At 28.6% G+C, this 27,637-nt stretch overlaps 2 protein-coding genes across 2 annotated transcripts in view; one reads left to right on the top strand and one right to left on the bottom strand.

Moving 5' to 3' along the window:
- Positions 1-27,637, bottom strand: part of LOC119688013 — a 130,944-nt gene that overhangs the window by 21,259 nt on the left and 82,048 nt on the right. Inside the window, exon 4 of the mRNA XM_038102618.1 lies at positions 9,813-9,866. Coding sequence (XP_037958546.1) covers positions 9,813-9,821 — 9 coding nt within the window. The 5' untranslated portion in view covers positions 9,822-9,866. The remainder of the gene's footprint in view (positions 1-9,812; positions 9,867-27,637) is intronic.
- Positions 720-5,438, top strand: LOC119688012 (probable cytochrome P450 310a1). The gene is made up of 6 exons (XM_038102616.1): positions 720-1,570; positions 2,050-2,172; positions 2,319-2,509; positions 2,597-2,839; positions 4,870-5,118; positions 5,192-5,438. The coding sequence occupies exons 1-6, from the start codon at positions 1,083-1,085 to the stop codon at positions 5,374-5,376; spliced, it is 1,479 nt and encodes a 492-aa protein (XP_037958544.1). The 5' UTR covers positions 720-1,082; the 3' UTR covers positions 5,377-5,438.

Raw genomic sequence — 27,637 nt, 5'->3', positions numbered from 1 at the left:
GACAGAGATTTAATAATTCTCTATTAAATTAATTATCTTATCTTACGACTGAAAGAAATTCTATAAACAAAAATTTAGAATATTTAAAACTTGTATATAGGATGATCTGGATCCGTATATAAATGAAAGATTTCAGAATTTCTCAGATTCACACGACCAATTTAAACTTTTAAGCTATTGTTATTTTTTAAATTTATTATTTATATTTTTAATTAATATTAGTTTCAAAAAAATTGAATTTAGTAGTTTTCTAAATTTTGTTCTGCTGAGTTTGAAACCAACTTCACTATACACTATACGAAGCACGTAACGTCGTCGGAGTTATGTGCATGCATTAACTAAGAGTCTTGATAAGCAGCAGCTCCAGATGATGGCTTATCTGAGTCTGTAATCATTTTTGTTTTCCAAATTTTAAATTATGAATTTCTAAGAAAAATAACAAAAATTAAGTATTAGTTAAGAAAAGTGAAGAAGAGTAAAAAAAAATAATAATAAAAACAAAATTAAAAATAAAAATAAGTAGAAAAGTATAAGTAAAAACGTAAACAATAATTTTGTGATAATAATACGTGTGGCTCTGCCTGAGAATATCAGCAAAATTATCAGTTTATGAAGCCGACAGAGTTTCGGCTCAAGTATTTTTGTTGTTCCGACAAAATGCCAACAAAATTAGTATTCTTCAGTTCTGTACTTGGGAGTCGGTCCGATGCTGCTGCTCTTCTAATCTTAAAAATGCCTGCAAAATTGTTAGATTTAAGAATAAAACAACAAGAAATCAAAACAAAATATACCAAAAGGAAGGAAAAGGAAAGAAACAACAACAACTGAAGAACAGGCAACTTTCGTTTTCAATTCGTGAAACGTTTCTGAGATTGCAAATGCACTTCTACTGACGACGCAGTCATTCCGTGCGACTTCTACGGGTCAGATACGCTTCTTAACAACAGCGTAAACACAACGGCCGAGTCAAATGTATTGATAAAAAGCATGAAATAATATTTATTTTATATATAATATATAAATAAATATACAAATAGAAGCTAGAGAGATTCGTATTCAAAAATTTTGGCCATAGCCGAAAAATGTGGTTGCTTGTACCGATTCTAATCTACACTGTAATTTTCCTATATGTGCGTCATGTTTATAGCCACTGGAGACGGAGAGGATTTCCTGCTGAACGTACGGGTTTGAATTGGCACTTCCTACGGCAGGTCTATAAACGTGAATTTCAATATGTAGAGGCCGTTGGAGAAGCCTACCATAACAGTCAGCAACAGCTTGTTGGTATCTATTTTCTTTTCAAACCCATTTTATTAGTTCGTGATATAAATTTGGCGCGAAAAATTTTAAACAACTCATTTCATTATTTTAACGACGTTAAATGGGATTATGTTAGAAGTTACAGAAAGGTTAATTTACTTGAAAAGTTGGCGCCAATATTCTCGAAGAGCAGACTAGAAGGTATGTTTCGCAATATAGAGAAGGTTTCCACACATATGGTTAAGCATTTAGAAAGCAATCAACAAAAACAGAACAAAATTGAAGTCGATATGCAGCAAATACTAAAAACGTAAGTAAAAAACCAAAAGTATAGTATAGTATAGTATAGTATAGTATAGTATAGTATAGTATATAGTATGTAAAAACTCTCTGAATAGATGCATGTGAAATAGGCATCTCGTAATAATAAATGTGGTACTTTTATTTAGTCTGTTTAACAGATATCTGTGGCTCGTTTATGCAACTTTCTCACTTCGTTAAACTCGAACCATTTACATAAACGAGCCCTGGACGATTTTAGTAAGACCACACTTTTCTACCAAAATTAATGAAAACAATTTAAACCCAATGAAATAAAAGTGATATGACTATAAGTCTCCATTCAAAAAGTTTTTATATATATATATATATATATATATATACTGTATAAATACATATCCATAAATAAACTTAATATTAATAGACACAAAAACTCTTAAAACTTATTTAGTTTAAATAATTCACCTAAACTTTCTTCTCCGTTAATAATTTTTTAAAATAATTTTATAGATTCTCAATTAATGTAATAAGCACTTTGGTCTATGGATTGGATATAAATTTATTTGCTGACACTGATAGCATATTTTCAACTTATATGACGGCCTTTCTTAAAAAACGTGGTTATAACTCATAGTAAGTAGTATTTAACAATATAAGGTTTATATTATGCATTTAAAAGAAGATAAAAACGTAATAGACCATCTATTTACAAAAAAAAAATTTATACATTAATATTGTTCTTTTAGAATAATTACAATAAATTTTTTTTTCATTGAAAGTACACTACACCGTCTACCTAAGAAATCTTCATTGACCTATCGACTTCGAGATGTAATCAAAGAGAGCGTTGAACAACGCGAGGATCAGGGTTACATACGGAAAGATATACTTCAACTATTGGTTAAATTTCGTAACGGCAATGATATAGGATCTAATATTAAACAAACTTGGCATATTGAAAATGTTTTCGGTAGGTATTGTTTATTATTTCATTAGTGTTCTTATCTATTATAATTTCTTTATTCTTTATTTATTCACATATTATTCTTTCACGTAGAACGAGAAAAATTATTATCCATTAAAAAACTAGCACAAATTGCTGAAGACTTTTTAAGTATGGGTCTTGACACTATATCATCTGCAACTATTTTTACACTTTATGAAATACTGACCGAAACAACCATTTTAGAAAAAGTTTTGAAGGAAATTAACAATATCAAGAAAAGCAACGATACTGATGAAGAGCATATTAATTTTAGTGAACTGGAAAATCTAAGTTATCTGGATATGTGCATCAAAGGTAATATACGTTTATATCTCTTTATATTATTAATGTAAGAAATACAATGACATATATATAATATATCATGCAATTTACATTCTTAATTAATTAAGATACTATATATAATAAGAGTAACTCTTAAAAAGTTTGACACACCACAAGTTATTATAATATGAAAAAAGCCAGAGGTATTTGTTAAAGACCCTATAGAATATATAAATCGGATTTTATAAAAGCACACAACTACGGAGGCGCTGAAGGTGCTGAGGCCGTTTGAAATTAAATCAGTAAGCTATAGGTACAAAAATTCATCGGTGATAAAATAGTGTTTTCCTCAAAAAACTAGTGTAAATGTAGAATGTATTGTAATAATCTACAGTGTGAAAGAATATCAAGAATTGATCCATTTACTGTGATTTTAAAATCGTTGTAGTATAAAAATGGAACTTATTTTCTCGCAATAAAATATTTCCTTATAATTTTGGCTATTATCCATCACTATAGTTGGCACTGATAGTCTTTCTGCCTTGAAAGTGAAAAAAAATTCTACCAAAAAATGTGATTGACTATGATAGAGTTGGTATAGTTTTGACAAGTTACGGCAATTTATAGCAAAAAAAAAAAAATATGGAACGCACTTAAACCTAGCTACCGTTGGGGACCTTTTAAAACGCCACGAGTATACAATCTGACGAGCCTCACAAGTTTTGTTATATCGCTCTAAGCAGAAATTTTAGAATCTGTGGTTTGTTATCAATAAAAAATAGTTCAGTGAAATAGGAACTTTGCAAGCATTACAGTGCTTTTGTCTACCTATCATTAAGTACTAATAAACAATAGAATAAGCACTGAGTGAAGTAGAGACCATACAGCCATGTTAAAACTTTTATGATATATACAAGTCCACAACCAAATTATAAAGATTTTATTTATTTAATTTGTATTGTCAAAAACTTTTTGAAGACCTTTTTGTTGAATATTTTTTACCTCTTTGTATGTTTTTGTTAGTAAATAGATAAATTAGTTTCTTCGGAAAGAAGTTAAGTGTACCAATGCTACAAATTAATTCTTTTGAATTTTATATAACATTTTCTTACTTTATATTAACAAGGATATAATTTATTAAAATATAAATGAAACATTTAAAAACAACGTTCCAGACTTCATTACCAGCTTAGAATGGTTGTCAAATTTTCGGTTTGCAAAACTCTGTTTGCAAGTCATCTCTGTTTAGGTTATTTTGAAGTACAAGATTGGCATAGATATAATCAAGCGATTCATTGGGCATTGCTTAAAATATGACAGAGCCACTTTCTGGTAGCTTGTGATATTTCTTTGGATCATCTCAAGCCCTTTAATAACTCTATAGGTACAAGATTGGCATAGATATAATCAAGCGATTCATTGGGCATTGCTTAAAATATGACAGAGCCACTTTCTGGTAGCTTGTGATATTTCTTTGGATCATCTCAAGCCCTTTAATAACTCTATAGGTAGACATATCGAAAATTACTACTATATATATTATACTTAAATTTGATATATTTTGGAACATTTTTTGCTTCGACTTATTTATTATATTAAATTATGATAGATCATTGATGATGGGTATTTGGCAATACTCGAAACAGCTGTATTTCAGCCACAAATTTAATTAATTAAAATAATATAAAAATGAATTTTTTGTTATTTTAGTTCACTACTTTTCGAAAACCTTTTTATAAATTAAATTATGTAATTAAAATTTTTGTTGTTGCAATTTAGTACTGTTCGAAAAGTCTCTATTAAATACAATAACTTCTATTAAGTAAAAAAAATAGTCCTAACTAACATTAAAACCAAAAAATCAAATAAAAGTTTTTTTTACTTGAACTAAAACGTTTTCAAAAGTTATAGTTCGTTTGCCTTATTCTATAGATATTATAAGTAATATGATTATATTATAAAATAATAATTTAATTCATTTATTATTATAATTTTATAATTATTCATTTTTATTTAATTATTATAAATATATTTATAATTAATTATAAAATTTGATCACTCAGAAACTCAGCGAAAATACCCTGGAGTACCAATAATCGAGCATGTTTGTCGCAAGAATTTTAATGTACCGGACTCTAGATTTACTTTAAAGGAAGGAAAAACGGTAATGATACCTTTGATGGCGCTTCAACATGATGAAAAGTATTTTGATGAACCACAAAAATATAGACCAGAACGGTTTCAAAAAAATACTAAATTGGCGGATAAAGAAAACATCAATGAAACTAATATATCGGCCGGACTTTGTATTGGTAAGTAGTTATACGTGCATGTGTTGATATTTGAAGAAGTCAAAACATTCTGAATGACGTTTCTTTCGCATAGGCCAGTATTTTTCAAACATTGTTATTAAATTGGCATTAGTGCAGTTATTACAAAATTTTAATATGCAAAAACTGGAGATGAAACAGCTCGAATTAGCATTTCAACCAACACCTTTCATAAAATCCCGCGAAGGTTTCAAAGTAAAGTTGGAGAGCAAAATGAAGAAGCAAATGTTTTATGCATAAATTTTTAAATTCTTTTGTTAATTAAAATTAAATTTTTAATTAAAATTAAATATTTAATTGAAATTCACCAACAAAATAAAAGCAACTTTTCATCAAAAAAAAAAAGCATTTTAATTTATGTAAATTGTGTACAACAATTAGTGGCACCACAGAGTAACAAACTCAGCGTTAATTAAGATACTGAAAATGCAACTACGACAATACCGCTAAAGTAACCCACAATGCAATAACTGAAGAAGTATATAAATTATGCCCTAAACAACTTATGGGTAGCTGTAAATCAGCTCCTTATTGTGTCCTTCTCCATCTGAATACATAACACTACCAATCATTTCCATGCAACCTTGGCAGTTTATCGTAGTACTAAACGTAAAATATTTTCTACAACTTCTTTTCTGTTATAGATAAAAAACACAAAATTATGGCATAAACTCACAGTTCACAACTTTATTGGGTTGAGCAGAAACAAACAATCCTAAGGTTTACGAGTCATGTACCGCCAATTATGGGATTTTAACACAAGGCGCATTAGACACTTTGACTGAATGGCAATACCCGTTGCATGTACCTAAGTGATGACTTGGCTGTTCTGAACTGAATTACGGGTAAAGCGAACCGAACTGTTGTAAGTTACGAGTAACAGCCAAAGAAAGTGGCGGTGCCTGGTACTGTGAAATTGTCTGTAAGAGTGCAGAGGTTGTGATAAATTTAGCACGCGAATTGGTGACAGTGCAGCTATTGTTCTCGATTCCGAACTACTAAGACGCATGAAATGTTACAATGTTGTTGCACTACTGAACCGTATTAAATTAGCCAATTCCATTGTAAAATAAAAATAGTAAAAAATAACATCAGCTAAAATGAAACATCGGAAACTTAATGAAATACTTTTTTATAACATGTGAATAGTACTATATGTGGATAAAATATGAAAATAACTAGGTTATTTTAGAAATAAACTAGTTTAAAAGAAAAAGTATACTCATGTATCACACACAATATATATGGAAAGAATAAAAATTGAAAATATTTTAAGAAAAATGAAAAACGTGAAATCACGATTATATAGTTTCATTCACTTTGAGCTGTTATTTATAATGGAATATTCCTTCAATTGTTTAAATTTAAGTATACCTATAAGCTCGTATCTATTTGTGTTTTAAGGGTATAGAGCGGGTCTCTTAATTCAAACTCATATGCTGTATTTCCATACATTACTTAAAGTCACAACTACACTTTTATATATATACTTTTATATACAAATGCATATACGTACTTAACAAACCTATTATATGCTAAATAAAGTAACCTCAGACAAAACCACAATTTTGAATTTAAAAACCTTATAAGCACGAAAACGATTGCTTAAATCGATAATTTGTTAGAACTCCAACAACTCATTTCCATTTCGATACCGCATAGGTCTCCAGCATGTTTTGCAATCGTGTGCCATACCTGAAATAAATCACCACGAGGCACAAAGCGAAAATGAATTATAGCTGTTGTATGAAAATCGCTACGAATTATAGGCCTGATGAGTTGTGGCGTTGCATCACAAAGTAATTTACTTGCTAATAGCAAATGTCTCAAAACCACAAATACATATATTACTTCATTTATGGGCTACCTGAAAATTTGTCACTTGATTAAAGGTCTACATGAATCTATTTGTATTTAATTTTGTTGACAAAGGTTTAAACACGAAATCATATTTGCCTATTAAGGAAAATTATCTGTCGAGTAAGACAAAGCAGTAGTAGATGTCTTTTAAAATTTGCTCTACGTATAACTTTGGGTTTACAAAAAAAATCTATTTTTCCATTAACAGTTGTACGGAACATTAAAAATTTATGCCAAAGGACCTCTATGAGGCGTTTCAACCATCCAGGAGTTACTAGATCAAAACTATAGCTCACTTTAGTTAAGTAACATTACTTAGTCAAAGTGACTAGTTGTTGTTTATATAATAAAAAAAATTTATGAAAATATCTAAAAAGCGGTTAAAGAATTGTAAATTTATTTAAGCAAAATATTTGGATAGAGCTCACTGTGTTTACATATCTAAATATTTGTATATTTAGTTATATATTTGTATATTTCATATCAGGCCTGATTTTCAAATTACATTTCCATAATTGGTTAACACAATTTACGCACATTTTTGTGTGGTTAATAGGAGTTTGTGAACAACCAGTAATTAAATTCCAAATCTAGCTATTTATTCATTATGAATAATTGCTGATACACGAGGGGTGTTTGAAAAGTATTGTGTTAAAAATGCAAAAGAAAGCTGTTAAATTATTTGGTAATGCTTATTTTATGACACAATCTCCTCTCAAGAACCCAACTACACAGAACTCTGAAATTTCATCGCATTCATAGCACTCCTAGCCTAGTTCTTCGTTTATGAGAACTTAATCTATTGAAAACGAATTAGTGAAGTTTAGTCTTCAAGATTACCGAAGTTGAGCCGGTACAATATATTGAGAAAACAAATATTTATCTCCATATAAACAAATAGGGATGTGTCTTAATAATTATTGCTGTCAATTATCTCCTGACCATCAATTCGGTTTTCGTTAAGAAACATAGCACAATACAACAAATTCATAGATTTGTCAGACATATTCATAGCGCGATGGATGATAAGAAATATTGCACTGCGGCATTTATAAATATTTCACAAGCACTTGATGGAGCATGGCACGAGGGCCTTCTTTTCAAACTAAGACTAAATCTATTCCTAAATTTTTTTATTTTTATTATATCATACCTCTGAGCAAGGCACTTTTTCATTAAGCGTGATAATGAAACTACAGAACTTCATAATATAGAAGCAGGAGTACCTTAAGGTAGCACAATGCTTTATCTTTTATATCTTATCAATATAATTCTGCAAGTATTTCACACGCATTCGTAGAGAAATCATTACAGCTTTGAATAGGTTTCGGAGGATTGATAGAATAAGTATCATCCACTACAAATATGCTTTACTATATTTCACGTGAATTGATTTCCCTTTCATTAAAAATCATGTGAAAGTATCTTTTTTAGGTTTTCTCATTTAACAGCCTTCCATTGTTACTTCTAATATAGGTTTATCAGATTGAAAAATTCACTTATATATTTTTGACACAATTTTACATATCATTTAAATACTTTAATTTAAAACTTGTTGGTGCAAATATAAATTTTTTATTAGGAAATTGAAATAGTTTTCAAATGATAAAGTTTTAACCTTTTTTCGAATCTTTCTTCGTACCTTAACAATTATGCAATTTAAAATTAATTTTTTTCCATTTAAAAAATGTCCTCATTCAAAAAGTTTCTATGGCATATACATTATTTTTTTTAATGTCAATGGAGCAGATATAATGCTATTCATTCTTCACTCGTCATAATATGTAATATGATCATCAGCTCTATATACTCAGTATATATATTACAGAAATTCTTATAGAAAATATAGGTTTTAATTATAACCAATTTAGTATATATAAAATACAGATAGAATTTAAACATCTTATAATCTCAACTACAGGATCCATTTCTATGAACTACGTTATAGAAATTGACTTCTGGTTATAAGGTATAATTTTACTTTATATAAAATAAAGATAGATTTTAGAGATTATAATTTCGTATGTATGTTATAAAAATAGGGTTCTGGTTACAAAGTTTTTTTTTTTGGTTTATATAAAATATAAATAGAATTTGAAGACCTTATAGCCTCAACTAGAGAATCCATGTTTTTAAATTAGATATGTATGTTATAGAAATAGAGTTCTGGTTAAAAAGTCTTTTTTTGGTTTATATAAAATACATATAGAATTTAAAGATCGTATAGCCTCAACTAGAGAATCCATGTCTATAAAATACGTGTGTATGTTAGGCAAATAGACTTTTAGACTCTATTTATAAGTCTATTATAGTCTCAGGTTAATGATATGAATGATATCTGTGTGGCAATGAAAAAAATTCCCATATATAAAAGCTTAGTAAGCTTCCAATTATATAAATATAATCAGTCGTCACTTAGTAGTATTTTTACTAATTTTTAATTTGCACTCTTTTAATTACATCACAGAGTTTAAAATAATGTATTTGCATAATATATATCAAAATTTTCACCAGAACGAAATGTTTTGTTAATTAAAGGCAAATTTATTCAAATTGTCTCGTTATCCCACGCTACTCTAACATTTCAAGTTTTCCAACTTAATGTCTTAAAAATTCTCACTGTTCTGATTGATGTGCATAATATTTTCGGAAGTTGTCATAAACTTTATAGACTGGATTGTATAATTCAAATACGTCTTAAAATTTTCGAGTTAGAGCAAGTGACATTGACTGCCATTTTCATTAACACCATTTTATCTCTTGAAATACTTAATAGTTAAAATTTACTTCACAAGGATGTTTTGTTAATTACTTACCATGTTCATAATTTGTGCTGTTTTTGTGGATTTTGTCGAAAAACGATATTTTAGCTGAAAGTAGAAATGTTTATAAAGTAAATAATTTAATTAAAACAGATAATGAAATTTTATGCTAATGATAAAGAGAAGAAAATTTGCTTATTCTTTGGCTTTAGTTAGACACTGCTCATTCATCCCAAAGGACTGAATTAGTAGTGTTAATGTTTTAATTTATTTGAATGATTCAAAATCTTTTGCGATAAATCTTCATAAAAATATGGCATAAATTTTAATCATTGCAACCCTACTTAGTCTACAAAACATGGAGGAGCGCATATTTGCACATTCAGAAATTGATATAAAAGCTAATTACACTCCAGAGACTGCCTATAATCAGGCCTATTTATAAACAAATTCATTTATGAGCATAACTAATTTAGTTAAAAGACATCGTGACGCTAATATTGAGTTAATTTTAATAAATAGTGTATATCCTTAGGTTGCTAATAAGGAGACCCAAACATATGATCAAATAGAATATAGAGAATCAAATTTTACATGTATTATAGGAAATAGAAGTTAGCTGGCGGAGGATAGTGGCCTCCAAATTAAGTAAGTAAATAGCTGAGTATTCGAAAACGTCATAAGGCTTTCTTATTGCTTTATTAAAAATTTATCTTTACTATATTTTTTTCTTTAAAGTGGCAAACAATTTTTTTAATTAAGGTTCCTAAAGAATTGTTGCTCTCGGTTAGTAAATCTTCTTTACTATCAAAATATATTTTTATCAAATGTTACTTTTTTAGTTCGTACTTCATTGTTTTCCCTTTTTAATCATATCATGTTAATCCATTTGTCCTTTTATTGTATCAAATATACAATTTTTATATTTAGTATTATTTTACCACTAATATTCACTACACTACAAATATAATATACATTTTTACAAGATATTTCTATTCACAGTAAAGGAGAAATCGAGTTTGGTTATATATATAAATATACACATATGTAGGATGTTTTCTAATTAAATATCATAAACGCCGAAGTTAGGTACTTAGTTTAATGCACGAAGATATTGTAGGTGCATTCGACCGCTCCGAAAGACGGCAACAAAAAGCAAATCTCTTACTATAATCTTTTGCTGAAGTCTCTTGATGAAGTTCCTGGCTGCCATTTTGATATTATTGTTGCAATCTAACAAATATGCTTTCACAATTCACAAGTCTAACGAATTTGTGATAAATTCAAGATAAACCACATATTGAAAATTAACAATTAAAAATAAAAATACAATTAATTAATTTAATTATTCTACAACTGGTTTATGATTTCGTTCTAATATAAACACATCAAGTGAATTTGTTAATAAAAAACTTTCACAAAAAAGTAACAAAACTCCAGAAAAATGTGCAAACATAAAAGTCAAGTACGGCTTTGGGTCAGTTGATTACGGAACGCTGACTCTGAATTCCAAATTTGACAGGGCACGAGTTCAATTCTTGGTGCCTGCAGTCTCAAAAAAAAAAAATTATTTACGAATAATTAAATACAAGAATTATTTCCAAGACTATTGATAATGGGTATTTGGCAATACTCGAAACAGCTGTATAGTCAGCCAAAAATGCTATTAATTAAAATAATATAAAATGAATTTTTGTTGTTGTAGTTCACAACTGTTCGAAAAGCCTCTTCAATTTTAAAATATTTATTTTCTACAACTTTTGTAAATTTTTAAAATATTTTCCAAATTTTCAAATTTATGAAATTTTTTAATGTTGTTTAAATTTTTGTTTATAAACTTTTCACATATGACTGGGATAATCATTAAAATATCCAATAAAAGTTCACAAAAAATCGCTTATCGCTTTGATAACATTTCTCTCTGTAGTCTCTTAGATGATTAGCGACTTTATAGCTAGTGTGTGAGAGTAAAAGAGTATTATTGTTGCTTTGCATACAAATTAAAGGCTTTGGCAAGAGACTTTTTATTTTTTGCTTGCATATGGAGGGGCTGTATGTAACTTATATAAAGAAAAAGGGTTACTATGCGTTTCTATTCTCAATACTCTTCAAAGTGCAGGGTGTCAAATCAGAGTCTTCTCATATAAAACCTTGAATATAAATCAAGTTCAAAGCACGGAACTGGAAAATATCAAGTCAAAATAATGAGCAACAAATCATGTGTTGTGTGATAAATCAATGCAAACTGACATGTTTTTCCTAGAATCCAATGTATTTCCTTTCACATAACGCAGTAGCTAGGCATCTAAATATATATATTAATATATGTACATATCTATTCATATAAGAAGAAGTGTACAAAGAAATACGTACGCACATATGTTAATTGCTTATAAAACTTCAAAACAAATTTTATTTATGCCTTCAAAGCTTCAAACTTTTTTCATATTTTAAGAAAACGCCATATAAAAGAAATACAAATATAAACAACGACATCTATACAACAACGACTACAAATACAACTACAGCTACAATTATAAAAAGAGCACCAACGACAAAAACAAACAAAGCAGAAATAACAGCAGTGAGCTGTTATCGTTTGTAATTAGTAGCAGGCTAGGCCACATAATCACAACAACGACAACGACAACAACAAAAACAATGCTTAAATCATTCTAATACAGCAGTAATGCAATCGTTTCCCTTGACATTGAATATGAACAAACACATACCAACAACTAAAATAACAACTACAAAGAAAAAGTTTGTGTTTATACACACGATGCTACTATAGAATGACGCTAAAATGAATGAAAATAATATGCCATGTAATATATTTATAGGCAAATACACCCAACCAAAGAATTGTCAAATATAAATGAAATCCCAAAAGACCAGCAAATAAAAGTGTTGGCACACGTCACATACATGTAAGTAGATGTGGCTCATTTACTGTCGCACTATTCGTCTGCCCCCTCAGTACGAAGAAAATTTGAATTAGACCCCAACACTTTCATTTCATTATAAGCCATTTGATGTTTTACGCAGGGCAAAACAACAATAACATTTATTTGAAGCAACCACAAGTTAGCGGCAGCTTTAAAGTTAAAACAAAACCAAAAAAACAAATAAAAACAAAGCAAAGCAAATGTTTTATTGAAAAGAAATTAACACCAGGGGAAGCCAACCGCTTGTACATCGACAATTACACACTGCCAAAGCAGGGTATATCCATTAAACAAACCAATAAAAAAAAACACAATAAAAAGGAAGTTTTCAGTGTAGCTCACGTCAGGCAGTGAAATTATACTTATGTGCATGTATGAGTACGAAAGCGTATGGAGCTCATGTAACGTTGTGCTGTGCTTATGTCGTATGGCAAAGCTATTAATAAGAAGAAGCAGACATAATTGTATCATTTCCGGTTTAACGCATCATATGGCATAGCAAAATAATTTAATTGGTTTTGGCATTTTTATGGGGATAATATCAGAATCAATATTGTTTTGTAGGTCAGTGTTATTATTTTATGAGAGAGAAAATCTAAAAAAAACAGTTTAGGCCCAGTGAATGATTTAGCTAATAAAATAACAATAGACATAAAGTCTGATACGAAATATATTTCTTGAGATTCTTGTGATAAAAAATTAGTATATTGGTATATAACCGTAATGCTATATATTGTGTAATACTATAAGAGTACAGAGCACGGTATTAAGTACTAAGATTCATCAATCAATTAGTATTCAAAAAACCTTAAACTTACTTTAGATTTTTACTTACTTTATATATCATTAAAATTTACAGATAAATTAGTACCTAAGAAAACTGAAGAATTATTAAGATTTACTAAAAATTTTAATAAAACCCTAAGTGTCTAATAAAACCCGAAACTTACTTTAGACTTTTACAAAATAGTCTTTTCATATATATACCAATTCGTTCCAACTGTTCTACATGCTTTGTAGTTGAGATGAAAATAAGTATTAAGCTTTTAGGATTTTTTAAATCTCAAAAACTTAGAGTTCTTTAGGACTCCAAAGGTAAAACAAAAGTATGAACCAACCTTAATTATCCAAATCTAAATAGATACATATACATTAGGGTGATCCTCAAAAAAAATTTTTCTGAATAGATTGGTTATACATTAAGACTGAAAAGTTTTCGGAAATTCTCATTTAAAATTCGCGCGCTGTATATTTTTCGATATTTTAAGTTTATGTAGTTTGGCAGCACTGTCCTTAATTTCTATGCCAAAAATGAGCGCGATCTGTCAGACAGTTCGTTTACGGCAGCTGTTGAAACCAGTTCACCTCAGTAGTGCGTTGCGAAATGTCTTCGACGGTCGTACGACCGTCCTGAAAGGCTTTGTACCACTCATAAACTTGAGTTTTCGATAAAACTGATTCCCCATAAGCCTTTTGTAGCATTCGCAACGATTCTGCACACGAAATTTCGTTCGAAACACAAAATTTGATGCAAACTCTTTGTTCAATATTTTTTTCCATTGTTTTTTTCGCAACGCACTACTGAGGTGAACTGGTTTCAACAGCTGCCGTAAACGAACTGTCTGACAGATCGCGCTCATTTTGGCATAGTAATTGTCCTTAATTTCTGCCAAACTACATAAACTTAAAATATCGAAAAATATACAGCGCGCGAATTTTAAATGAGAATTTCCGAAAACTTTTCGGTCTTAATGTATCATGTTACAGTGACAAAAAAAAACATGTGAAAATAATTTTTACAAAATACCGAAATTAAGTCGTGCCGTGATGTCCGTAAAAGTACCCGGAGTAGAAGAAATCTGTGAAGGAAGAAGTCCGACATAACAACAGCAAACATCTCAATTTTTTAATTGCTATATTTCTTAATCTTAATTTGACTTATAATCTTAATCAAAAAACTTATTCTTTCCTAATATTAAAATATGTATATTGATTGATTATACATTACTTTAAAATATTTTAATTTCTCGATAATTTTAAATTATCTTGAAAAGTTTCAGAGATACCGGTAGTTAAAAATAACCACTTTTCATATAATTTTGGGTGTTGTTTCAAAAAGTTCTACAAAATTTATTTTTTCGATATTTTTTCATACACTTAAAAATTTAAACAGAAATAGGTTAAAAGTTTATTAAAAGAAATTAAGTTGAATCAATGTAAAAAGGCTAGATATCTAGCTTTTATCGTGTCTTAAAATTGATATTATCGGGCATAACTGTAGCACACAATGCTGGTATCTTTCGCAAAAAAAAAAGATTTCCAGAATTTAAAAAAGAAATTTCTTCTGCTATCCTAAGCATTCATTCGGTACAACTTAAAAATGAAATAGAAATAGAAAAAATCTTGTAGGTTGAAAAATCAACTTCAAGTTTCATAGAAGCCTAAAATGTTCTGGACTTGAAGGTCCTGGACTTGAACAAGATTTTCCAAAAAGGGTCCTCTGAAAATTGTAGATGTCTACCGCGTCTGTGCTGACAGTAATAAGTAGATATAAGGTGTTTTCATCACCCTTTCCACAAATATGGCAGGTATGATTATTAGATTCAATCTTCTAGCATGGTAGAGAACCATGCCTGTGACCGTCAACAAACCTACTTTAAAATTAATATCTTTACGGAACATCTCAGTGATAAAGCTAGACTTTTTCTTAAAAGAAAGAGTTTAACTGCGTTAATCATGAATATGGCCCAATGTCGTGGTCCAATGTTTCCCTGGGAACACAATGGAAGGAAGAATAATGTTAAATATCGCTTTCGTTAAATGGTTAAACGAATGTTTGGAAATGACTGACTTTATACTTGATACAATGTTTCAGATGTTATAGTACTATTAGAAAGAAGTTGCTAATAACAAAAATTTTTTAGTTAAGTGCTGAATAATCCGTCATAGTTTGATTTTTTTAATAGATGCCCGACATCGCAGCCCATAGTTAACTGGAGAGAGATTACTGAACGCAGTCAAGATTGACTTATAATAGTTAAAATAACTGACATTTGCACTATAAATATTTTTTTTTTAATTTATAAATGCAAATATAGAATCAAATAAATGAAATAACTTTTTTATTTTGTACTTTTTATACATGTTTGAGCCCCGTGACTTCAGAGCACAGAATAGCTCTAAAGCAAAACATTGTAGAGTAATTAAAACTCAAATTGGATTATTGCCGAAAGCAAATAGTTGAAATTGCTGTCATTGCAGTAATTTGCTTTTTATGACAATATCACCGGCAACAACGACAATGGAAGCAACAGTCACTACAGAAGTTGCTATGCCATAATAGCTCCAACAACAGCACTTGTATCAACATTGAAACAAAATACAATATGTTGCACGCTTATTTGTGTCATGGATGCAAAATTAAAAAGAAAAAATTAATTTAAAAATATATAAAAATTATTAAAAAGAAAAATTCTTGAAAAAAAAAATTATAAATATATATAAACAATAGAGAAGCGTGACAACACAAAAAATTGAGGTCTTCTCCACTCTTTTGTGTGCATTTGCATTTATTTATTAATTTCATTTTGAGTTTATTTTGTTTTTGTAGGTGGCTGGGAGACTTTGTGGCTGCAACATTGACGTTAACTTGAACGAACAACAAAAATATTAAAATTCAGACAAGCAGCACTTGAAAACGATTGTTTTCCATGTCAACATGGCCATGCCACAAACACTGAACCACACCACTGCGAATTATTTGTGGCACACACTTCTCTATAGCCGTACTTGCAACCACATGTGGCATCGTCATCCCAAAACAGCTTTTTCGAGTCTCGAGGCTATACTTGAGCCAAGTTAAGATTAAGTTCTAGTTTCGTTATAACGTATAATATATATATATATATATATATATATGAATATGTATGAAAGATATCTGGGAGATATGTACATGGAGATGTAAATATGTATATAATTCAAACATTTTTTTTGTTTAGGTAAATATTTTTCTGTTGTATTCTCTAAGCGTTTTTAACTTTTGGCTGTTGAGTGAAGTGAGTTACTTTATTTGCATATCTTTACACGTGTTGTTAACTTTATTTCACTATGTTTTTAAATTTAGATTTCTTTATCTTGTAGCGTTAACCCACAAAAATGCACACACTTCATATCAGTTAAGCCTTCAGAAGTACGCTACAAGCAGTCAATTTGAATTTAAATACTTCACACATTACACAAAAATATATAAATATATATAATCGTTAAATAGAATTACTACAAATAGGTTAAGTTCCAATATTTCAATATCTGATATTCAATGTTTCTCTCGCTTAGGTCGAACTATCATGTAAATTGATTAAGATTTATTAATGGTAAAAAATCGTAAAATCGTATTTACAATTTTAAAAAAAAAAATTTAACCGAAAGAATAGAAAATTCCCGTTTGCCGGAAAAATCAGACCTTTTCAAAATTGTTTGCCAAATAATAAGGTATAAATTAAGGTTAAGGATTCAGTAAGTATAGATGTTGATATCTCAGTTCATTTCATATCTGCTACAATAATTAATTCTGTACATACCGGAATTAAAATTTTTAGTTCATTAGCAACAATATATGATCTATTTACGGGTCTTTGGCAACACTGCTTCAGCGATAACATATGTACAAACAATCTAAAATATCATCAATACCTGAAGATCCTTTTTTTTTCCAAAAATGTTTTCAGCATAAGGTTATCTGTTATCGAGTTTTGAGTTGGTAACACTGTTTCGTTATCAAAACCTCAGAAACTATAAAAAAACACTACAATAAAAAATTCATAAAAATCTCAAAAAAATTTTTTTTAAGGTTAGTAATATTAGGCATTAATAAAGGTCATCTAATTTCATGTTTTGAATTGGTGATACATTTCAGTCAACAAAGTCAAACAGAACTGTCACTTAGACAAAAATTTTCATTCAATAAGTTCGCAATATTCCACCAACCTTTTTTTTCTAAAGATCTACAAAAAATTTTGGGTTGGAGTGGCGGCCTTGTTTCCAAAATGTCCACTTAAGCTCAAATGATGGCCCATTGTGGTACCACAGGAATAACATTGACACGTAGTACATAGATTTAAATCAGTATACAGCCGACACCAAAAACGTTTAGTGGACTATATACTGGTATGAAATTTAATTCGTATGTAAACTGTTTTTTTAAGAAATAAAGCTTTTTATGATTAAACCATTTTTTCAGTTAGCACATTCTTTAACTTCCTGTATCTCGATAAATAATGAAAATAGAATAATCACACGAAGTCAATGTACTTTTAAACGAAATACCCAGTATATTTGTGAACGTCCTGTAGCTTCATACATATTTACACAAATTTGCTTGTTAAATTTTTAGTAAAGTGATGGTTCATTGTCATCTGTCGAAGCACATACATATTTTCATCGTATCATTTTTGTTCGTAGGCTGCACATCACTCTTATTGTATGTGAAAAATTTGAGGAATCTTTTTCTTTATATTTTTCTATATTCGATTTTCTTTTCAGAGCACAGATAAAATAAGTTTACAAGTGGAGATACATGTATGTATATCTTATGGATCTTTTACAATATTTTTTTTGATTAACAAAGTTTATTGCCCGCTAGGGTAACTTTTCTGGTTTAGTTCAACTCTATTGGCTATTAGTTTTATTTGTCAAACTACTTTTGAGCTTATGGTATAATGCCCTTGTTTAGCTAACAACCATAGACTTGCCTTTTTTCTGACTTGGACTTGCGGTATTTGTGTTTTGTCTTTTATTTGATGGACGAATGTTGTCAATGTTTCATAGCAATAAACCTTATCAATTGGATAAATATGATTAGACATTATTTGACCCAATTTTAACTTATCACACTTTTAATGAAATTTGAAGCAATTTATTTTCTTTTTTCCTATTTTTATTCTTTAAAACTTTCGAAAGGAAATGAAAATGAAAGCATTTATATAAAGTACTAAGACCTTATACTATTTACATCGACTAACAAAAAACTAAAGACACTGCAGTTTTTCTAAAAAATTCTAAATTGCTTTTACTTGTTTATGCAAATTTTATACAATCCCACCTATTCATATACAGTATGTAATTTTTTCTATATGATCAATCTTTTATCATATTTTTGAGTCTATATATGTTTAACTCCAACGCTATGTGCAAACTTCACTGAAACTTCAAGTTTCATGTCACTTGCTGGCAAAGATAGAAAAAGTCTATTGAAAAATTTCTGGCAAAAGCAGTGGAAAATGGCAACCAAATCGCGTATATCATGACGACGTGCCGCAAATGTGGTTTCATGCAAGATGCATAGCCGACAGATGCTGCCTTGCAATTGTGATGAGCCATCGCAGTACCCATTGCTGAAAGTGCAATGTTGTTATATGAGAGCATCTTTTGAAAAAAAAAAAAATTGGTAAATTATTCAATGAAATCTGTGAAAATTTGCTGTCAGCAAAAATTGTTATGGTTTTATGTGGAAGTATGTGTCTATGGTATGATGTGGAATAGGGTTGAATATCGAAATCTCAACAAAAAGTATATATAATGCAAATAAACGAATTTTTAAATAAACAAATTTTTGTTTTAAATAAATAAAAATAATTAAATATATGTTTAAAATAAAACACCTTTTCTTTAAAAGTAAATTAAATTTTCCGAAAGGTAATTTACTTTAAATAAACTTATAAACAAAACACTGACTCTACAATTTCATGGTTTCTTCAGAATTTTACAATAATGTTAGCCGTAATTTTTTCTTTCAGAGTAGCAAAACATACACGTAACTTACGAAAGAAAACATGTGAAGCAACAACAATACTCTTAAAATCTCCAGAGTTAGGTTTTACTCGCAAAAAATTTGTCTTACGTTTTAGTGCAGTCAAATTCGAAAATCAGTCTATTGTGAGTGTTCATTGGAAATGTGTTGCAAGTTTCTAGTCATCCGTTGAAGTCATATGAGCATTTCATCTACTTATAAGTTGTATTAATAAATACATAAATAGATTTAACTATACAAGATAAAAAACTAACCATTGCCCTTCTAATATTCATTTTCTAATATAAAGGTTATATACCCTTATATATAAAATAAGAGTAAAAATTCGCTAGATACCTGTTACAGATCTTTGTGGTTTTGATTCGTAGTCTTAATTTGAAATCAAAGACACTTAAGTCCAATTCTACTACCAATATTTATCTAATATGTAAACGTTTAAGGACTCTTTACTGGCCAAAAACAGAAATGTATACACCTAGAAAAGAATTATTCATTTACAGTTACCTTTATAATTTTTACCTATTTTTTAAAGATTTCACGAACAGATAGTTGACCATCAAACTTGAAGTTCAGCAAAAATTTTTGAACAGATGACTAACCATTTTTTACAATGTAAAAACCCATTAAACTTGTTTCAATTGTTTAAAAAATTTTACAATTTCATAGGTTGGCAAAATTTAAAAACAAAATCTTATATAGATATGTATATATTCGTTTTGAAGCATTCAACTTTTATGCCAGATGTGTATTTTAAATAGTAAAAAGTGCTTACAGAAATATCTGTGATATTTTTTCTTAAGTGCTTAAGTATCTTTTAACCATTTTAACGAATTCAGTCAAGTATTTTTTTTTTGTGTATTTTTTTATAGACTTTTAAAAATTTTCAAAATGTCTCATTAAGGTAAATCTTGAGCTCTTAACGCCCAAAGGTCTCACCTACAGTAATGAGTTCGCAATTTCTGAGAGTTCGTTTGATTCAAAAAAATACCATTCACAAAACTAAGCTTCGTATTGTATCGATCAATTTGATCTCGCAAAGGAAATTAAAGAAAGAGATATGAAGTTAACAGATGCAGAAATGTGATCTTTTTGGGGTTTTTTATTTACACTAATAAATCTCAATACTTTCACTGTTTTTGTTGTAAGTCGTAAAATTAAATAAAAAAGCGAAAAGTTAAAAGATCACATATTTTGTAAAAATAGTAAGTATCTTTTTTTTTTTAAGGAAATTTAACTAAAACTTATTCACGGTACTATATACAACTGACTGCTTTAAGTTTTTTTTAATTTATTATTATATCTTTTTTTAATGAATCCATTAGAATATAAAATGGAATTGCTTCCATTACTACTATTATATTCAATTGTGATATATTCAATCGTATTTTATATTGGTGGCTTTATTATGATAAAATATCAATTAAATAAAATATTAAATATATCAACAAAATAAAACTCTATTTAATGACTTCAATAAATTAGCACAATCTCAGTCGGACACATAATCTTCTTTTTAACTTTTATCACACTAGCATCATTTTTTTCGATTTAAATTGAATTAAGTAGCAGAATTTACTCAATACCTATCACTATACTTGCATGAGATGCTATCCAATCTTCTTTTTGAGACCTCAGTCGCAAAGTCTATATATAAGACGCAGAACTCACTCACTACCTCTCACTATACTTGCATGAGATGCAATCCAATCTTCTTTTTGAGACCTCAGTCGCAAAGTCTATATATAAGACGCAGAACTCACTCACTACCTCTCACTATACTTGCATGAGATGCATCCATTCTTCTTTTTGTGAGTCGCAAAGTCAATATTTAAGGTGCAGAATTTACTCAATACCTATCATTATAACTGCATGAAATAAAATCCATTTTTCTTTTTGTGACCTCAGGCACAAAGTCTGTATCTAATAAGAACCCTATGATACTTAAAATGAATCCATCGCTTTTACCAATTCAACCTTTCCCTTCTCTAACACGTCGACGCACTTTAGCTTAGCTAAATAATCACTACCTCTGTTTTTGCTTACTACAATATAAATCTTAGCATTCTTATCTTCATGGTCTAATGGTTGAATTCCTAATTTAAGGTCAATCAATCAAAGAAAACATTGAAGCCCGTATGGAAGGTAGAAGAACAACATGACTAAGGATGTGCGGGAAATGGTTACAGTGAGAGACTGAAAAAAATAGAGACTATTTGATGATGATTTTTGTGAGTTTAAAAACACAGATTACTTTTAAAAACTTGTTGGAAATACTTTCTTTTTCGATAAATATATAAATTTCGGATAAATACTGATTAGTGAGTACTTAATTAGCATTAAAAAAATATGGCATCAATTGCAATTATGTTAGGTATTTGAAGTACGAATATGTTTTTCTGAGTCAGCAATCATAGTAGTCTTTACTGGATAATGGACAAAAGTAGTATCTGCAGTTATCAAAGGTACTGCATGTTTATTGTTAAGCGAAAAATGGCACGTATGGCGATTTTTCTTATCCATCACCCTTAACCTGTAAAGAAATACAGTATTTTATGGAAAAAAATTAAAATTATAACCTATGACAATCCCTATTTAATGGAACAAAATAGTTCGTTCTTTATTTATTCTTTTATTGAACCATCGTCTTTAAATGAACTTCCAATATATGAACAATAGTCGACATCCTCAATAGGTTGGCTATTTAGCAGTAATGTTCGGTGTAATCAGACGTTACTGGTATTACTGTGGTTTTCTTTGTGTTAAATGTTAATAAAATGATTTTATACATTTTTTTTTGTATAAGCTAATTAATTTTTTTTTATATTTATATAATTGTAGCTATGTGAACTCAGTAAAAAATTTAAAAGATTCGTATTAAAATTGAATGCAACGCATTTTGTAATTTAAATTAAATTTTTATTTAACATTAAAATTTAAATTTTTAATTTTTATTATTAATATGTACGTTTGTATATATATAGATATATATATCTAAGTTTTCATTTTGGCTTTGTGCTCAATCAATTAAACTTCTTTTTAATTATTAAAATCTTAGGATAAATTGAATTTAATAGTTTAGAATATTATGCACAATAGAATTATTCAGGTCACAGTGATTTCTGGCTTTTAATGATGTTATTTACTAATTAATGTGTCCTTCAATTCAACAGTTAATTAATTAACAGATTAATTATTTTGTACGAGGTAAGTAGAACTTAAATGTAGTCAATTAATTTATAATGTTTAAATGTTGCCTTAACATATATTTAATAAAATATAGCAAAATAGTTTTGTTACCATTATGAATTCTTTCATTGTTAATAATTATTATTGTCTGTATTAAGAGATGAATTATATTCAAATTGTAAAGAGATATCTATATAATTGGAAATTTGAAACAGCTTTCAATATCAGTTTGAAGTTATTTCAACAAAAACTATTGTAAAAATGCTATATAAAATATAAGTCAACTTCTAAATATTTATAATTCTCAAATACTTTTCATGTATTTTTCTATATCTATTTCAAATACATTACATTGATTGTAGTTGAACATCTTGTTTTAATATAAAATACTGAAATATTTATGGCTTAGATTACAAAAATTACACGTTGTCATACTAGGAGATGGTTTTTCTCATTTCAGTTATAAAATTTTATATTTTATAATTAATTATAATTACGTCATTTCTATAACTCATAAAAGTGATAAAAAATCACACTTTTTAATTCATGTTGAATATTTCTAATTATATTTTAATATTTTTACTCTGCATTTAAAGTAAAGGAAGACTGATGACAGAAATGATCCTGCGAAATAAAGTTTTTTTTCTGACTTACAACAAATATGTTATTGTCAATTCAGATTTTAAGTTAAATTCTAAATCAGTAATTAATAATAATAAAATATTTTAATGGTGATTTTTTTTTGCGTCGAAAAAGTAATAAGGGTTCGAATAGAAACGAAAAGATAGCAACAAAAATTTTAGTTCATATTTTTAGTAGTTTTTTGTTAAATTTCATTCCTAAAAAGTAAGGTCAGCCAAACTACAATAAAATAATAATTTAATTTCTTTAAAATATATTTATAATTCAGATACTTCGTCCATCTTCAGTGTACATAATATGAAAAAATAAGAAATTATTTAAAATACATGTAAAATAATAATATCGGGTGTTTTAGAACTTGAAATGAAATGAAGACAGCAATATTATTGGAATAAAAAATTTTTTTATATAATCTGATAGATAATTTATGGCATTTATTTTCTAAATATGGTTTCCATTCTGTTCCATTTTTGAGTATTTTTTTTTTGACGGCAATGACGACATGAACGTTTACTTTCCATGCTTCAAGAGTTGCTAGTTTGTCGCCATAAATCAATGACTTAACAAAGTCCCATAAAAAGTAATCGAGAGGCTTTAAATAGCACAAATGAGGAGACCAGTTAACAGGACCACATCTGGAACTAAAGTTGTTACGAAATGGATACCGCAATAAATCGATTGTTAAACCCGCTGTAGGGCCATTTTGTTGGAACTGAGTGTCCTCTATGTTTAACTGATTAATTTTTGAAAATAAAAATTCAGTCAGCATGGCTCGATAGCGTTTGCTATGCACCGCATAATGACAACTTCTTCAGCATTTCAATATTTCGAAAGAAATAAAGATCGATGATGCCGCCAGCGTGTAAACCGCACCTAACAGTCAATTTTAATGGATGTAATGGTGATTCGTTAACGGTTTGAAGATTATCTTCGCTCCATATGCGGGAATTTTGTTTATTGACGTAGCCGATTAGCTTCATCACAAAATACAATTCTTCGACAAAGTGTTCCATGAACTTCGTGAACAGATTTATTTTTTTAAATAAGTTTCCACAATTTGTAAGCGTTGTTCTAGTGTTAAACGATTTATGATAAATTGCCATATCTTACTGATAGATATGTCAACACAGTTTGACATTCTCAGCTGTCAAACTATACTTTTCGATATCGTTAGTTCTTCTGCTGCTAAAAAAACATCCTAAACATATAATTTACACCTGTGAATATGAATTCACAAAACTTTCCTAAACTTACTCTTACAAGGCATAATAAATAGTTAATAAAGAAAATAATTATAAAGCATGGTCTTTTACTCAGAAAAGTAATAAATGAAAAAAATATTATAAAAAGGAATTTAAGATCCACTTTAATGGGAATACCAAAGAAACTTTCCCAACAAGCTTAATGCCGGTGCCAGAAGAACGAGTTGGGCAGCACCTGCCAAAATATTTCACAAAAAATCATTTAAATAAATAATTTCAAAAAAATTAAATATCTTCCTCAAAAGTAATCTTCAAAGCAGCCACTTTACACTGCCTGTGTAGGCATTGCAGGTGAAGTGGAAAATAGTGCACAGATGCAACAATCCAGTTTCATTGCCTGCTCGCATCAACAAGAAGATTTAGTGAATCCAGTGTGCAGAATCAAGGAAGGAAAAACTCAAGTAAAAACTAGTTGAAAGCATAAAAATATATATTTTGAGTAAAAGTAAAAAAATTTTAGGAAAATATCATAAAGCCTAACAAAAACGAGAATCACGCCTAAAAGTGAAAATATGACAAAACTTCTCAATAGAAACTCATTTATTTTATGATTTTTTATTTTTGTATTAATTAAAGTTGTTTTAGTGAAATTTCAAATTTATTGCCAATTTTAAAGAAATCAAATTTTTATTGATTTTTTATTTTATTTTAAATTTATTTCTCACAATTTCGTTTTATTTTTTCAATTTGTATTATTTTTTGCTTCCAAGAAATTTATTTTCTCAGTCGTCAAAATTATGTCCAAATTATAGTCAGATTACTCAAATTATTGCGAAGACAACGAGTTTCCGTCAAAAAAAATCTAATTCATTTTAAGATAGACAATTTTGGAAACATGCTCCAATTTATATAAGAAAACTATTCAGGAAGTTATAATTTATTAATTTCTCACGTGAAGATAATATTTGCCTTAAAGGCTAAATTAATTAATTAAGTATTGAAAAAACTTTAAAAAACTTAAATCAACAACACAAAATTTTATATATATATATATATATATATATGTATATATATGTATATATATATATGCAGTATATACATTATACATATATTTGAACGTATGCATTTTAATATGAATATTATGAAGTGCTATATGAGATTTCGATCATGTACAAAAAATTTCAAATTAATATATAATACTTATTTATTATATTATTAATGACATTCATAAAGAATATATTATATATATATATATATTATATATTATATATAATATATTATATATATATATATTAAACTAAAGAAATTCTTTATAAGTATTGCCAAAAAGCAACTGTTAGTTTATGTTGGTTCGGATTCGAGACCTGATGGATGAAAAAGAAAGAAAAAGCTAACTGTCTTACCATACTTAACGCTAGAATAGACATTAACCACTCTGTACTTAGAGAAGAAGAAACTCTTAGGTACTAGGAGGAACCCACATTTAAAAAACTACTGATTCTACGGAATTCTAAAGATCGATGACAGGCTAACAGATTTATTAATCCATTGAAAGAAATCGCAAATAGACTACTTACACTAAGCCGATTGAATTGTAAAATTTTCATTGGGTTTCTGGCATAGAATCACAGATCCAAACCATCATTTGCGTAAATGTTACCATTGGTGCTTAAATTTCAGGATATCAAAGATATCGATCACTAATTTGTCACAAAAAAATTACTTCATGACGATCACTGCTAATTCGATGCATGATACCAAATCATCAATTAAAACAGGGTTGTAAAGTGAACATTTTTCAAAATTGTTTTATGTTTAATATTGTATATCTTATACATACAATAATAGGGAGATTAAAAATATTTAGAAAAGAAAAAACAATCAAATTACTAGCTAATTAAAGTTAACGTAACCACGGTAATATCTTCTAATAAGAAATATATCAGGCGGGTTTTAATTAAACTGAGAATTTTTTATTATTGGCATACTGATGATCTTGAAAGCTAGTACTTTCAAACAATTGTTTAGATTTAATATTGTATATGTGCAATAATAAGGAGATAAAGAAAATTAGAAAATAAGAGAAGATAATATAAAGATTTGTAAAAAAATAAAAACTTTGACACATTTTTTTGATTTTGAATTGTCACGTAAATAGAACTTGAAGTTCAAAATGGTCGAATTTCCCCTCATCTAAAGCTTGAAAATCTGGAAACACTTATTTCTAAAATTTTCATTGCTTATATTGAATGTCATAGAATCCCTGCATCGATCGCATGTACGGATCGAAGGTTATTTATTTTATTTTTTCTATAATATCTGAAAATTACGTCGGGAAACACTTATTTCTAGAATTTTCATTTATATATTGAATATCGTAGGATCTTTGCATCGATCGCATGTACTGATCGAACGTTATTTAAATTCTTTTTTCTAGAATACCAGAAAATCACGTTACGAAAAACTTATTTCTGGAATTTTTATTACTTATATTGAATATCGTAGGATCTTTGCATCCACCGGATGTACTGATCAAAGATTATTTCGTTTATTTTTTCTAGAATTCCTGAAAATTACGTCGGGAAACACTTATTTCTAGAATTTTTATTACTTATATTGAATATCGTAGGATCTTTGCATCGACCGGATGTACTGATCAAAGATTATTTCGTTTATTTTTTCTAGAATTCCTGAAAATTACGTCCGGAAACACTTATATCTAGAAGTTTTATTTCTTATATTGAATGTCGTAGGACCCCTGCATCGGCCACATGTACGGATAGAAGATTATTTACTTTATTTTTTCAAAAATTTCTTGAGAGACAAGAAAAATCGGTTCATTTTAATTAGCTATGTTGAAATCTCGTGGTGCTCTATTTTGATAATACAAGAAGAAGACAAGAAGACCAGGATTTAAAACTCTGTTTAGCAAAATTTGGAATGAAAAATTCTTAGTTCCCGAGAATAAATTTGATATCAAGCAGTAGTGGATAATATTTAAGGGTCTTTCTTGAAATTGCAAATGAATGGAAATTTTATATTGCAGCAAAATCTTTATGATTCAGTCTTTTTGACTAAGAATTTTATCTTTCT

Source organism: Teleopsis dalmanni, chromosome X, assembly GCF_002237135.1.
Source record: "Teleopsis dalmanni isolate 2A chromosome X, ASM223713v2, whole genome shotgun sequence".
In the NCBI taxonomy this organism is placed as follows: Eukaryota; Metazoa; Arthropoda; class Insecta; order Diptera; family Diopsidae; genus Teleopsis; species Teleopsis dalmanni.
Note: the sequence above shows the minus strand (reverse complement) of the source record. Positions and strands in the feature narration are given on the sequence as shown.

Coding starts and splice junctions, on each gene's coding strand:
- LOC119688012 (XM_038102616.1), top strand. CDS start 1,083: ATGTGGTTGCTTGTACCGATTCTAATCTACACTGTAATTTTCCTATAT. Junction 1,571..2,049: donor ATGCAGCAAATACTAAAAAC/GTAAGTAAAAAA, acceptor ATAATTTTATAG/ATTCTCAATTAATGTAATAA. Junction 2,173..2,318: donor AAACGTGGTTATAACTCATA/GTAAGTAGTATT, acceptor TTTCATTGAAAG/TACACTACACCGTCTACCTA.